This window comes from Nyctereutes procyonoides, unplaced genomic scaffold (genome assembly GCF_905146905.1).
Source record: "Nyctereutes procyonoides isolate TBG_1078 unplaced genomic scaffold, NYPRO_anot_genome, whole genome shotgun sequence".
NCBI classification, from domain to species: Eukaryota; Metazoa; Chordata; class Mammalia; order Carnivora; family Canidae; genus Nyctereutes; species Nyctereutes procyonoides.
The window spans coordinates 20,503,283-20,519,028 of NW_026575024.1; the positions used below are offsets into that span (position 1 = coordinate 20,503,283).

The 15,746-nt window shown below is 45.5% G+C and overlaps 1 protein-coding gene across 1 annotated transcript in view; it reads right to left on the reverse strand.

Annotated features, from left to right (window-relative positions):
- Nucleotides 1-213: 213 nt before the first annotated feature.
- Nucleotides 214-15,746, reverse strand: part of DHX35 (DEAH-box helicase 35) — a 65,386-nt gene continuing 49,853 nt past the window's right edge. Inside the window, exons 17-22 of the mRNA XM_055303405.1 lie at nt 14,221-14,298; nt 12,775-12,904; nt 9,491-9,572; nt 7,528-7,599; nt 4,994-5,105; nt 214-1,332 (exon numbers count right to left, since the gene is read on the reverse strand). Of these exons, the coding sequence (XP_055159380.1) occupies nt 1,288-1,332; nt 4,994-5,105; nt 7,528-7,599; nt 9,491-9,572; nt 12,775-12,904; nt 14,221-14,298 (519 nt within the window). The 3' untranslated portion in view covers nt 214-1,287. The remainder of the gene's footprint in view (nt 1,333-4,993; nt 5,106-7,527; nt 7,600-9,490; nt 9,573-12,774; nt 12,905-14,220; nt 14,299-15,746) is intronic.

Here is a 15,746-nt window from a genome sequence, read left to right on the forward strand (position 1 = left end):
CACAGGGCAGCCCAGGTGGCTCAGAGGTTTAGTGCCTGCCTTTGGCCCAGGGCCTGATCCTGGAGACCTGGGATTGAGTCCCACATCGGGCTCCCTGCATGGAGCCTGCTTCTCCCTCTGCCTGTGTCTCTGCCTCTCTCTCTCTGTGTCCCTCATGAATAAATAAAAACAAAACAAAAAAAAAATACAAACCACAAATACCATGAGTAGGGAGGGAACACATTTACTTGAGGTACAAAGGTTTACTATTATTAACAAGTTATCGCTATTATTTACGTGTTTACAAAATGGAAATAAAAATGACATACATGTTTGGTGCCAAAGTGGCACATCCAAACTAAGATCAGTACAAAAATAAAGTTTCAAGCTACGTGTTTTTAAAATAAAAGTCATTGAAACAGTAAGAGGAAAACCTGCATCGGTCCTGTGTTGAAACACAAATGTCATCCCGGCAAAGCCACCCTGGGGCGACAGTAGAACCAGAGCCTGCTGGGAGGGCCGCCCCAGGTTCTCACCGAACCCACACAAAGAAACAAAAAAAACAAATATACAAGTTATGTTCCTGAGCTACAGAAGCTTAGAGCCTCTAACTGTTGTGAATTCTTGTGACAGAGGGTTCTGGCCAGGGTGTGAGCTGGCGAACTCACTAGTGCTTAGCTCATGGCATCAGGATGTGGTGTCAATGTGAAGAGAAAGCCAAGCCCCGCTGCAAGAGACAGAAACCCTTTGCTGACAAAGAGCAGTGCACACGAGTCCTGTCGGTCACCAAGCCTTGCAAAGTCTCCTGCCACAGACACACAAGGTCACGGTGCAGAGGGAAAACAGAAGCTGCTTGGTTTGGGAGCCCCTGTGCCTGCCACACATGCCCCTCAGTGATTCTGGCAGAAACCGCAGCCTGGCCTCATCTGTCCTTAGACACGTGCCTGTTTATAGCCAGCAGCAGACTTTACTGGTCAGTGCAGCTGTGGCCTCGCCAGGGAAAGCAGAGCCTGCCCCTGCCGCCCCGTCCAGCCTGCACAGCGCTTCAGCCTGCAGTGGCCGGCTTTCCTCCGCGTGCCCCATGAAGCTGGGCCAGAACCGTGTGCCTGCTGGAAGTGGCATGCTGGGTCGGTGGGGGTGCTGAGTGAGCTGCTCCGCCTGGGTGCAGCACAGCGGGATGCCTGCCCATGCACAAACTCCCCCGGGATCCCAGCAAGGAATGCAGATGCCAAGGGGAGCAGGAAGGAAGGGGCTGATGAACGGGCTGTGGCCCACTTCAAGCCCCCTGCGGTGGCGGCCAAGCTCCGCTCACTGGTCCTGGACCTTGGCCCTTTTGGCTTTGAGGGACAGGTGCTGCAAGAGAAGAGAAGCCAACAGAGTTAGGGGTCACTCAGCAGAGAGACTGGACTTCAACACAACCCTCACATAAACGACCCAACCAGCGCTGCTCTCTGGTTCCCACACTCTGGGGAGATGCTGTGCCCCTCAATAAGCAGTGTGGTGGGGAGAGCCAGAGTGACTGACCAAAGCGATGGCCCTTCACTAAGGTGCAGCAGCCCAGGCCCCAGCCTGCCACGGCCAACCCTGGTCACATAGGGCCCTGTGGGAAGGTGGCAATGGGACATGCTTTCCCTGCACCCCAGCCCCTAGGACAGCACCACAGCCAAACCCTGTGCTCAGGGGACTGGGCTTGGGCTGGACATCACCTCATGTTTCCATGAATTTCTTATGAATGGTCAAGGAAAGGTAGCCTCTCCATCGGGACAAGGGGACCCAGCATCCCAGCACACTCCACATGGAGGTACATGTGCTCGGGGCGCTGCCCTCACGGACTCCCCTGTCAAGCACATGTGCAGGAGAGACACCCAGGAGGTGTCCTCCCAGTACCACGTTTTCCTTTCAGAAAACAGAGCTCCCTAACAGTATGAACAGCACACGATGCATAACATCATAACCACAGGCACCAGGTAATAGGATTTAGGGATACCATTACACTTCACATCCTAAGATGAAGGGTGGAAGTGCTAGAAATCCTAAAACACGCATTTAGTGCAGAGTATGTGAACAGAAGCTTTGAATCAAGGATCTCTCTATGTCACCCTAACACACAGTAGGATCTTCACATGAGGAACTCCCGGCCTGACTGCCGGTCCCCAACAGGCTCAGTGCCCAACACCTGCACACCCACGTGGGCTGAGACAGCAAGGCCACTGCTGGTGGGGAACCACGGGCCCTAAAAGAACGTGGGCTGAATTAGAGACAGAACACACCATGAAGTACCTGTACTGCTGACGGAGTGAATGGGACACAAGTCCCATAGAGCGGCAAGAAGTCTCTTTCCAACCACACATACTGAAGAAAGGACAAGTACAGGTTCCTGTAAAGGCCCTGGTTAAGAGGGTTTTTCCTGGATCCCAAGGACACCTCTGAGAATCAGGACACAACACTTCGGGCCTGGAAGGAGAACCTCTGAGGTCACCCTGTTCCCTCTAGCTGGGGTCTTGCTGAATTTCTGTCATCTCCTTCCTCCCTGCACTTTACCCAAGAGGACCCCTCCAACTAATGTTAGACACTCATGGCCCTAGCTTGGGAATGGGGCTGATGTAACCATGCCCATGCACACGACCATTTTTGGTGCTCGTTTCTGGGAAGAATGCTGAATGTAAACACAGCCGACTCTGGACCATTTCAGGCCTCTGTACAGGGTGAGTGACATTCTGCAAACAGCAATGGAAAGCTACCAAAGGTGCCAGGAGCAGAGGCAGGGACCTTCTGAGGCCAGTAGGCAGGGGCATGTGTTTGACAAAGGAGCATTTATCATGCATGGGCGGCCACTGGAGACTTATACAGCTCTTGGGGAAATCCATTCACTCTGCACAAGTGAACAGAAGTACCTTTGGATTGTTTTAGGTAAGGGGCCACAGTTCTTGAGGGGTTTTGGGGCCCTCACCTATACAGTGAAACTGTGGCAGCAGATGACTTGTAAGATCCAGGCATCTCTAAAAACTCTGATCTTATGCAGTGATCTGAAAAAGTCAATAAGCTGGATGACAGGTATTTGGAGAGAAGAGACTAATGCAGAAATCTGGGATTGTCATTGTCTTCAAACTTCTGGGACTATCTGCTCTAACTTGGTGGGCCTGAACTGAGGTTTTGAGCTCAGAAGGGAAAATGACTCAGCTTCTGTTCTCTGAGAGTCTGAATGGATCCACGACAACTTTGGGTTAACCCCCTCTCATGCTCGCATCCCCCGACTCGAACCACCAGCACTACCCAACTGTATTATTCTCCTCAGTTTCTGGCTGGCAGTTCTCCTCACTTGTCTGGACTTCTGAAGTCTGCTGTTTTCCGCTCAAGGGGTTGTGAGGGGAAAGACATTCTCACTTGTGTTCTTGTCAGCCCTTCAACACAGCACAGACAACATATTCTGAATTTTTATAGGTGCCTGCGGCTGATCTCATATCTAACTGAAGTATTGGTATGAGGATATGTCAAGAACTATAGAGGCTTGAAATAGTTTTCATTTGATTGGATACAATTATATACTTTAAGAAGGTTTTAAAAAGACAATTTCCCCTGACACTGGAGGGATGAGAAGAGCCTTCCATTTACAGGGCCACACCTCAAATGTTTGCAGGAGTCAAACAAGTGAAGCAAACAAGTGAAACACGGCTGTGGCACCGGGCAGCATTATTCACAGCAAGCAGCCGTCCCTCAGCCCCTGCTGACTGCTGCCAAGCAGTAATGCAGGCCCAGTGCGGAAGACTGACTTTCTTTTTTTAAAGATTTTACTTATTTGAGAGAGAACAAAACGAGAGAGAGAGCACAGGCAGAGATGAAGAGCAAAGAGAGAGGGAGAAGCAGACTCCTCACTGAGCAGGGAGCCCGATGCGGAACTCGAACCCAGGACCCTGAGATCACGACCTGAGCTGAAGGCAGGAGCTCAACTGAGCCACCAGGCACCCCTTGCACCGGCAGACTTACCATTTCTTTTAAGAGAAATCTGAAACCCTTATTTACTGTAGAATCTCCCAATTTTTAAATGCATCCATCAATCCAAATTTGGGGTTGAAAACACTGCAGTCTGGTTACAGCCCTGATGAAGTAAAGGTCTGGACTTTGTTTTCTAGGGTAAAGAGTAATATAACTGAACAAAGTATCTAAAGCAACTGTTTTCGGGCAATGGGCAACAAAGAGGATAAGCAGTAAAAAAAAAAAAAAAAAAAAAAGAAAGAAAGAAAAAGAACTAATTCACACTACAGAACACAATCAGCAAGATGGCAGGCTTCAATCCAACCATATCAATAACTGCATGACATGGGACTGCACTAAACACTCCAATTAAAAACATGACACAGACCAAACAGAATGAGTCAATGGAAGCTTCTGAACTCTGATTTACCTGTTTTCCTGCCAGCCTTCCAAATAGAAGCACCAATTAAAGATCTTGTTAGAAGAATATATAGACTTCCCCAGGCATTCCACTGAATACACCAAGTTTTTGTGTGTGAAAATAAAGAAAACAAAACTGCATCTCCTGCTGGTCATGCACATGAGCCTGCCATGGAAGAAGGGTATACACAGGAATGCCAATGCTCAGCGTCATCACCTACTACTGTGTAAACCACCCTGGGTGTAAGCTTGCACACCTCTTTATGTTCTTTGTGAGGCAATCTTCATCAGAGAATATTTGTGCCACTCCTTGTGAACATGGTCCAAAGTGTGATATAATTTCTTTTGAAGAAAGAAAAGCAGAGGGAGAGAGGAAAAGCCAAAAATACATTCTTTTTGTCTTGTAAGTTGGAGAGATTTGTTTCTAAATGCACTTCACTATGAGCAAATGCTACAGTGCTTTCACGCAGAATGGGGTAGGGATATAGAAGTGGCCTTTCCACTCCACACACTATTGATGGCAATAAATTTAGGGCTTGAAACTGGAGAATTGGTCTGTACTTAAAAATATGAAGAAGCAGCTAAGAGGTGGTTTTGACAGATAGTCTCTATTCACTCCTACCGTTCCTTGTTGATAGAAGTGTGGAGCCAGCTCCAACAGCCAAGCAGATTCGATAGCAGTCACATCTCTCATATAATACTTGGAGGTCTGTATAACTTCATTGTAGATAACCCTGAAACCAGGAGAAAACATGAATTTCCTATACTTTATGGTGAGAATCCAGAACCACAGCAAGCAGAGCTGGTGAGCTTTCCCCCTTTCCCCAGTACCTACTCTGTGTGCCAGGGACTACAGTGAACAAATGCACTTGTGCCTCACGACCTGAGCGGTAGCCAAGAGTGTGTTCCCTTAGAGGGGAGACCCAGTCTGACATGACTTCTAGAACATCTCACTTAGCAGTGCAGGACCTTTCTGGATTCTCAGTCTGCATGTATGGAACTCTCAACAGAGCACGGACTTTATTAGAAAATGTAGAAATACAAGCAAAGGCTGGCTTGCCTGATTCTGAAAAGGGATGGAAATTAACTGTAAAGAGACACAAGGGAACTTTTTAGAGATGGAAATATTCTATATCTTATTTGGAACGTGGGTTACATAAGTGTACTCAGTTGTCAATATTCTCACTGTACATAAATTATACCTCTACTTATGGGAAAAAAGGAGGGGGGCCTTGCCTGAGGCTGAGGTAAAAAGACACCAAAGAGACAAGAAGATAATTTCAAATTCTCAGATTTTAGAGTTTGTGTATTGGATAGATATCCGTTTCTGAGATATCTAAAGTGCTGATTCAGGGCTTTCCTAACAACTATACACATCCCGGCCACTCTGCCACCATGTGCTCCTTGAAGCCAACAAATGACCAGACCAGATGCTGAAGGTCAGTGCAAGGGAGGGGGCCTCTGCAGAAGCAAGAGAAGAAGAGTGCTCCCTTTGCCACCCTAAGGTAATGGGGCTGCCTCAGGACTGGCTCTATTCAGCCATGCTCTCTTTGCCCTTCAGGGATCCTTGAGAATGAAGCAGAAAAAAAGAAGTCTCCCAAATTAAGCAACTCCCAAATTAGTCAACCCAAAGTCAGCAAACCCTTGGGAAAAGATCTAGAACCAAGGTCTGCTTTCCTCTTTAACTCACCGTGCATGCTGATGGATGTCAGGTAACATTTCTAAACCCAGAACTGACCAACCAAGTCTCACTCCAGCTAAGCAGCTTCTGGATCTGCACTGGTTACAGGACCAAGTCTTATTCTTAGGTCTCAGCAAAAGGGTCTCAAATAAATGTTGCCACCCATCAAAACCACCTGGAGCGGTTGTTAAAACAGGTTGGTAGACCCCATTCCCAGTTTCTCATTCAGAAAGGCTGGGCATGGCCAGAAAATCTGCATTTATTTTTTTTTTAATTTTTATTTATTTATTTATGATAGGCACACAGTGAGAGAGAGAGAGAGGCAGAGACACAGGCAGAGGGAGAAGCAGGCTCCATGCACCAGGAGCCCGATGTGGGATTCGATCCCGGGTTTCCAGGATAGCGCCCTGGGCCAAAGGCAGGCGCTAAACCGCTGTGCCACCCAGGGATCCCAAAATCTGCATTTCTAACAGGCTTCCAAGTGATGCTTTTGCTTCCCTGGAAACCACACTTTTGGAAACCACTACTCTAGGGTGCCAAGTACCTTACAGCAGATCTCTCTGCCCTCTCCTTCATTCCACCATTATCTCCCCTCCCCAGGCCCCCTCTCTCTCCTAGGCCTTTTCCACCTATCTGTGGTAAAGAATCAATTCTTGTTTTTTAAAATTTCCAGTCCATTGTGAGGACAGTATTTTTATAAAACACAATATTAAAAAATTACTAGAAAAATGAGATTTTAAGACCTACAGAAGACAGGCTCCATTTTTATTATCAAATTGGGCAGACAAAAAAACTTAACTTACTAAAGTACTATTAGAAGTTCTAAATGCCTCCTCTTGTGTGCGCATTTCTTCTTTCACAGGCATGGTCCCAGACTCGCCCAATCTTACTACCTACCACCCTAGGGTAGCCTCGGGCCCGCTGCACCAGTGACTCCCCATTTCCCAGACAGGTTCTCTCACCTTCCTGTGGCTGTGCCTCTGCTCCTACCTCCATCTGTATTCCCTTCACATTCTTTTCTGCTTGAAAACTTCTGTTTGCAGGCCCCAAAGCAAATGTCACCTCCTCCATGAAGCCAGCCCTGACTCTCCCTGGCATGTGAGGTGCCAACTTCAAAGCTTTATACTCCCCTGGCCCTCAGTCCCTTCTCCTGAGTTGCTGGAAGCTGTCTGAATTTACATCTCCATCAGGACTGTGGCCCGGAACCCAATTTGCCTCCACATTGCTGTGTCTAGTGCAAGGTTTAGCACCTAGTATGGAGGTGAAAATGAATGTTTGCTGAGCACATAAGTGAGTAGAGGAATATCACCATGTGCATTAGGAAATCTTTGATAAGAACAGAAATTACGTAGATGACTCAGCATAACAAAGACAACAAACATGTATGCCAGGCACCAAGCCAGGCCTGGGGGTGAACAAGAAGCAGGCCCTGCCTCCTGAGCAGTTACAAGGCTCAGAAGGAGGTCGTGGCTTACCAACGAGGCGGCTTCTCTGCGTAGAGGACCGAGGCAGGGTGGATATGTAATTCATGATCGTCACGGATAGTCCTTGCAAACAGAATTTTATCTGAAGTCAGTCTAAAATACTCTCCCACAGATGTGTCTCCTATTATCCAAAAATGCATGCAGGTGGCGCTTCACTCAAAAGAACTATTCTCTCCATCTCTTCCAGTGCGCTGGTGGACCCCTCACCCACTGCCACCCCAAAAGTCAAGAACAAGTCATCCAGAAAAGAGGAGAAAAACAGCATGTCGCCATTTAGGAAAAAAACATGAAAAATTTACTGCTCTTCTCATACTCATGTTCATGTTTATCTTCCATACTTTCTCTTTCAAAACAGTTTCCTCAGGGATAGAAATAATATATACAGTTACTTCTGTAAAATTTTCTACTAAACAACGTTAAATAGTAAAGATAAAGGCTATGGGGAGACAAAATAACAGGGAAAAGAAAGCTCAGTATTGGACGATCCATGTCTCTGAGATAATATTTCAAATTTCAACTCAGATGTGATTCAATTTAATTCAAAAACTCATTACCGAACACACAACTATCAGTAAGATCAGATCACAAGAGAGCATAACAAACAGATTAGGATGTTGCTGCCCAAACCCTGAGTATGGGATGTTCCTGTGGGTGCCAGGGACCTCTGTGTCAGGGAAGTGCTTCGAGCACCATGAGTGAGCTCATCTCCTGCTCTGTGATAAAACCAGCACGCCAGGGTCCTGCTGCACGCCAGGGTCCTGCTGTGCTACCAGGTGGCCTGAGCGGATCGATACGGAGTTTTTGCCTCAAAGGGACTGGCAGACCATGAAGCCTGTCATGTAGCCCATATTTTTTTAAGGACTCTAGTGAAAGAATTTTCTTAATGCTAGTACAAACTGCTTGCTAATATACCCTTGAGGCAAGTGGGGGAATCAAAAGGACAACAAAATGACAGGACTCACTGCAGACCCTCACAGGCCTCTCCAGAGTTGCCAAAAACATTTGAGAGGGGGAGCTCAGGATGGGCAACACTGTCATGGCCCTGAGGAGCTAGAATACTTGGCCTGGAGTAACAAACAGAACATACTAGAGGTAAAGGTAAAATGCTACACTGAGGTTCAAAGAGCTACCAGGATATTAGATGTAAGAGACCTGGCTGCCAAAAGGCGAACAAGAAAGCTCAGTGAAACTCTGGACTCCTTCACAAAGCCCAGCATCCACACAGGGAACACTGTGGCCAACTTCCCCTCAGAAAATAGGAACATAGTATTTTCTAAGGGGAAAAAGCTAATGACAAAATAATATATGGAGAAAATGCAAAGAAAAGCTGGGGAGGAAGCCTTTGGACTGCTCCCATATGAAAGAACAGATGCACGTTTAAAAGGCTCAGGTGAAGTGGACCAGAATGAGCCAAGGTCCTGAGGTTATTAGGAGGGTTTTAGTGACCAGTGATTTTCTGTCCAGAAAGTGGAAGAAACGGGCTGTGATCTGTAGCAGGAGGCATATGCAGCACATGAAGAAACACTTGCCAACATCCAAAGACAGCAATTGTGGCCACAACCTACCTACCAGGGTAGGCAGTGGCCTCAGTCCCATAGGTCTCTAAAAACAAAATGAACTACCGAAGGCCAGGGTAGTTTCTCCAAGAAAGGTCTCTTCCAGTTCTATTGTTCTGGTAATTAGAATGGAAATATTTCCAGCCTCCAGACTTATAATTATATCATCCTTCTACAACATAGGGATGAGCTGAATATTTGAGAATCATGTCCATCAAGTAAGATATGATGCTGAAAGCTATGTAGTAAATGTCAACTCATCTTTGGAAGGAGGCAGGAGATAAAGAGAACTTATTTAACTTAATTTCTGTACTCTTCGAGCACATCAGCTTTCTAATGGGGTAGAGATCATCTTTAAGATTTCTCCTTTTAGCAAATGACTCCATGAAGTATGTTACCTATAAGCTCCAGTAGAATGAAACCGTGCTGCATTTGCAAAGAATCCTGAAACAATGCACCTCAGGACTGGATCTGGATCACCTATACAAGGTAGCAAACAGAGTGACGGGTGAGTCCCTTGCCTCCCCAATGTTCTGTGTGCCCAGGCCTGTGCTCTGAGGCCCCACCCCAGACTGCTTTGAGCCGCCTTGCAAACCTCCCCGAACCAGCCCCAGCCCCATTCCTCCCGGGGCTGGGTGCCTGCATTGGCACTGCCTACAGCTGTTGAGAGAACCATGCTGGATTGTTCCTTTACCTTAGGATGCCCCAACTCCCCAGGACACAGGTGACAAGACCAAAGCCGGGCACCAGAACCCAAGGGAGCACACCATAGGCTGGCCAATGATCCCAAAACTCCTTTTTTTAGGAGAAAATCTTAATGTTTCTCCCTTAACGTACATCACAAAGTTATTTCTGTGGTTAGAAGCTACAGCACACAATTCTTCACAATTTTTCGCATGTCCCATTTTAATTGGTGTCTGTATTGCTACAGTAAACATCTTCCAAGGATAGAGCCCAACCATTTATTAAATGATTTCCAAAGGATACATTCTATATGATTATGCAAAGGATAATGTCATGGATGTGGCTTACAACATACCACATTCCATCAATTCTTTTTTTTTTTTTTTTTTACATTCCATCAATTCTAAGACTCACTCTTTTTTTCCCCTTTAACTTACTGAGATCAGAACAGCATTTTGTAATTGTAACTGGCAGTACTTTTTTCTTAGTGGTACATAAAATAATGGCATGCCTTACAAATGATGGCATCTTAGGGACGCCTGGAGGCTCAGTGGCTGAGTGTCTGCCTTTGGCTCAGGTCCTGATCCCAGGGTCCTGGGATTGAGTCCCGCACTGGGCTCTCTGCAAGGAGCCTGCTTCTCCCTCTATGTCTCTGCCTCTCTCTGTATGTCGCTCATGAATAAATAAAATATTTAATAAGTAAATAAAATATAAGTTTTAAAACAAATGATGGCATCTTAGATCCAATGAAATACAGTGTACTGGTAAGTAAGTTCCCAAAAGGTGGTGTAATTTACAAAACCATCAACAGTGCATGAGAGTGTCAGTTTCACCATGTTCTTACTGGCAATGTTATGGCAAAAAGGCACGCCTTCTTTTACTGTATGTTGATCAATTGCTATCTATATTTCTTCTTTTGTGAGTTTTCTGTTCCTTTGCCCATTTGTCAACTTGAAAACTAGTATTTTTTATAAGCATGTTAAATGAACTCATCCTGTGACAAAGTTTTTAATTTTTCATCTATTTCTGCTAAAAATATTTTCACTATTTGCTTTTTCTTTAACATTCAGAAATTTTAAGTTTCTACATAATTTATTATTTCTATGATTTTCTCTATTGTTTCTCAGCACAGAACTGATATGATAAATCTCAAATCTACATTTCTAACCACAATCTGATCCAAGATTCAATCTCTTCTCTCCAACTGCTACCTGATAGAAACTCCTATATAGAATATACATTCTTATCAGGGAGACATTGCTTCCAAGGGATGAAAATTGGCTCTTGGGGGCAAGGAAGAGGGGAATCTTAGAAACTGCAATGGTATGGCCTACCAAGGCTCATCCCTACCTTACGAAATCTTATTTCCTTTCCTGTTTAATTTCTCTTCTTAGGAAGAACTTAAATTTAATGCCACTTTTCTCCTGAGCGAGAGATTGATAATGAAAAACAGGTTAAGAAACACAGATGTAGAAGTAAGGCTGCCATCTGTCTGTTAGGTGACAAGCACTAGATCAGCTTCTCCCTAGTCAGCTGACTTTGGAAGCTTCTCGCTTCTATCAATGACCCCAACTTTACCCACTCTGGTTTCAATTCTCCCCTCTCCCGTGAGCTTCTTCATTCATTAATATTGTGAGCATCTAATATGTCCCTCACCCCACGCACCTGTCTCCACAGACCCCTGCCCTGTACTCCTTAGTGTAACCAGGCTGCTGGACTGGACTGGGCTGCCTCTCAAGGCCTGCTATGTGGCCTCCCAGGCCCAACCCCACTAGGTTCCCACCTCCCTGCATTCCTACTACATCTGCCACCTCTGTCTACCTCACGTATGGAAGGGTCTACTCCTCTAACTTGGAAGAGAACCGATGACCTCACACTGTAACACTCTATCTACATGAATCCCTCCCTTCACTGTCCTCAGAATCAGAACCATGTCTTCACCATTTTTTAATTGCTTGCCCTTAGGACAGAGGCAAAAATAAGGGTGAAATGGCAGGAATGAAACTGCCTGAGTTCAAGTTCTGATTCCACTACACACGCACTATGTGACCTTTAGCAAGTTCTTCTTTGCCTCTTCACCCATTGATCTCATCTATAAACTGGATACAAGTGGCACATATCACTGGATTAGGGTGAGCATTAAATGAACTCACACATGGAAACACTGGCACACTGCAGGCCTACTTCAGGCGTTAATGGGGTGCTAGCAAGTACTCAGGGCATAGAGGTTGGCAGGGCACCTGGCACGCAGCAGGCACTCACTGGGCAATGGCTGAGTGAATGAGCAGATGGGTCACCTCCTCAAAAGCACAGGCTATGAGCCACATAGAACTGGCTTAGCTGAATCAGCTGTGTTGTCCTCAACTCCACTGAATTTCTCCCTCGGATTTTACAACTCATCTGTAAAATGAGGACAGTATCACCTACATCTCACAGAGTGGGCAATTAAGTGAGGGAATATTTGTAGAACCCCTGCCATGATGTCCTCAATTAATGGTGGCAATAGTCACTGCCAGAAGCCAGAGACCCTGTCTTATACAGCACTCCTGTCTTACCCCAGGGACTGTTGAGGCTTAACACACAGACTTGATTAGTAATGTCTGCATTTGAAAATAAAACACACTTTATATGGAATAGCCATAAATACTGTCCTTTTACAAAAGTAATATGTCTTGCAAAGTCTACATGGGGAAATTAGCTATGTAACATGCAATAATGTAAATGTTAATAATCCTGATGTCTTGTCAGGGCTTGTAAATTTCTTTCTTTTTTCTTTTTTTTTTACTAAGAACAGCCCTCAGAAATAAAAATGGACCTCCATGGAAAACACATGCTACTTTTACATGCTCAGCTTTTCACCAGCACGGGCAATTCCATGTGAGCCCGGCGTAGGTACAGAGCACACTGTGTGGACTCACACAGCCCTGCACGGACCTTCGAGGAATGCAAGTGAACAGCACAGGATGCAGCATCAACAGGTGTGGTGGTTTGCTCTTACCTTCACTTGATTTCTTGGGCACTTGGAATTTGACAAGAAGCTTCTTCAACTGCTCTCGCACTGTTGCAGCTCTAATGAGACCCTTGTAATTCAGGAAATGTTCTTGACACCATTGAGAGTTTTTATTGTGCTGCAGGGCAACCGAGACAGAGGGGGAGTGAGAAAAATGCAGACAAGTTTTCAACTGTGGCTATACTACCAGGTAGTTTCCTCTTTCTCCCCTTTGGTTACTCAGTGGGGAAGATCTTCCCATCTTAACAATCCCCTTCCTGCCCCATCTCCCTAGACAGATGCTGACCCTCATGCATACCATCTGCTCTTCCATCTCACTCCCTGCACCAAAGGGCAAAGGAGAACTTACTGACAAGCAGAGTTGTTTTCAATCTGAAATACCCAACCGACTGGCAAGTCATCAATAAGAACCGATTCCCTGTGGTTCTTGGTAAATTAACTTTGTAAATCAACTTTCTTTGAGTTCACCATTCTGTGAGACTACAGGTGAACATGACACTTGCCAATTTAGAAATAATTCACAAATTATTATTATTTAATCCCCAAAGTATGATTTGTCTATCAACAAATTTTATCCTACATTCTTAAGTGGATCATTATGTCTTAAATTACTGCTGTGGGGATGAACTTCTGAAATTCTAAGCCAGACAGGAAGGCATTTTAAATAAGAAAATGTAATTCACAGAAGATTCTCCAAGAAGGCAACTATCCACTAACACGGTGTAAACATGTCTGCCTTCCAGCAGCAGAGCAAGCTTCAGATTAAAGATAGAATGCTGCACTTACGCAAATGAATTTTAACTGCTGTAACTCATAATCCATGTTCTCAGTAAGAGATCAGGTTTTACTGAAAACTGTTCAAGAACTGAATAAACTCCCTTAGATCTCTGGTGAAACAAAAACGAATACAAGATACTGAAATCTGAAATATCTAATTTCCCCCTCCCACCCTTTCTGCTATATAAGAGGTTTCTTATGGTTTTCATCATTTTTAAAGCTCTCTGAAATTTTCAGCAATTTTTAGTGAGAATTTTAAGCTGTATCATTTGCTTAGTTTTACAAAATGTTAAGAATATAAAAAAATCAACACTGCATTTAGCTAAATATGGGTAGGGCATGTGAGCAGATGCAGGTCCTCACTGCACACCCCTCTCACAGCCAGGTCCCTGGCCAAGCCGTCAGCACACTGCCAGCAGGCCAAGTCTCCAGGTAGGGGACAGTCAGGAGTAACTCCTGTGTCCTTCCAAGCAAAATCATACCACAGACTCAGGCAGCCCCTCCACCCCCGACCCCAACCCAAGTGGGTTAGAAGTACTGGCAATAATCTAATGGGAAACTACAGAGGTGCCTCGGCCATTCCTTTATAAACTGAATTTCTGGAATCCTCACACCTCGAGTGACTGAATGGGCCTTTCGAGGGCTAACTGTGCTTACTTTGATAAATGCTTCATACACATTGAGCATAGTGAGATGATCACCCTCCTCCACAGCAAATTTGCGGTGTACTCGAATCTGGAAAGAATAAAACACATTTATTCTCACAGCCGACTCCTGTGAGCCTCTGGTACAGGGAGGTAACATTACACGGAATGGCTTGTGGCTTGCAGAGTCATAGACACCTGCTCTGTACCAGTTCCAGCTCCACCATTTCCTAAAAACCTCAGATTGGTAATGTACCCTTTCTCAGCCTCAACTTCCTTATCTATAAAACCAGGATATTAAACCTATCAAGACTGCTGCAGGATTAAGATTATTCACTGTAATACCAGCCAGAGATACAAGAGAATGTTAGTGTCCTTGTGTCTTCCCTCCTCTATCCTCTATCCAGTCAATACCATCTCTCTCAGAAGAACCACCCCCCAACCCACCCCACCAGCCCCAGCTCCCAGGAGAATGTAAGGTTCCGAGAGGGCAGGGGGCCAGCTATCTGGCACATGGTAGACACTGTAGTTGGAAGCTACCACCAGCCGCACAATCCTCTCAGATCTCGTCCCTCCGTTTTCCCTTCTGTATGATCCTGGGCAATACCACCCTGTTCCAGTGAGGTGTTTTTTTTTTTTTTTTGGTTTTTTGGTTTTTGGTTTTTTTTTTTTAAGTTTTTATTTACTCATGAGAGAGAGAGGCAGAGACACAGGCGGAGGGAGAAGCAGTCTCCATGCAGGAAGCCTAACGTGGGACTTGATCCCAGGTCTCCAGGATCACGCCCTGGGCCGAAGGCAGGTGCTAAACTGCTGAGCCACCCGGCTGCCCATTCTAGTGAGTTTAAGGAACAGCACACATGATAAGCACAGAAGCACACAAATATACTTAGTATCTCTAGAATTCTCTCCTTGTATCAAATACCACATAATTAACCAGCCTACCTACCCACCTTCCTGCCTTCCATTCATTTCTTCGTTAATAGGTGTTTCCTGTGCATTAGAGGCCAGGCGCTATTCTAAGCATTTGGGATGTAACAGTGAATAAACAGTGGTGGAGGCAAAAACCAAACAAACAAGCCACATATACAGTACAGCAGGTGGCAGAAGTGCTAGAGGAAAGCAAAGCAGGGGAGAGGCTGGACCATGGAGGAGACATGCTGCAGTTCCAGGCAGTGGGTGGGACTTCAGGTTCCTCATATTGAAGATGAGTCGGCCTGTGCTGAGGGAGGACCATCAGAAGGACTAATAGAGAAGCAAACGCAGGGCACCTGGGTGGCTCAGTGGTTGAGCATCTGCCTTTGGCTCAAGCTGTGATCCCGGGATTCTGGGATCAAGTCTCACATCGGGCTCCCCACAGGGAGTCTGTTTCTCCCTCTGCCTATGTCTCTGCCATTCTCTGTATGTCTCTCATGAATAAATTTTTAAAAAAACAACCACCAAAAAAAACAGTGGAAAAAATGGACATACTCACCAGGGACAGAAGCAGGAAGATATAATCTATCAAGTTATGACTCTGAGGGCAGAGGACAACTACTCCTA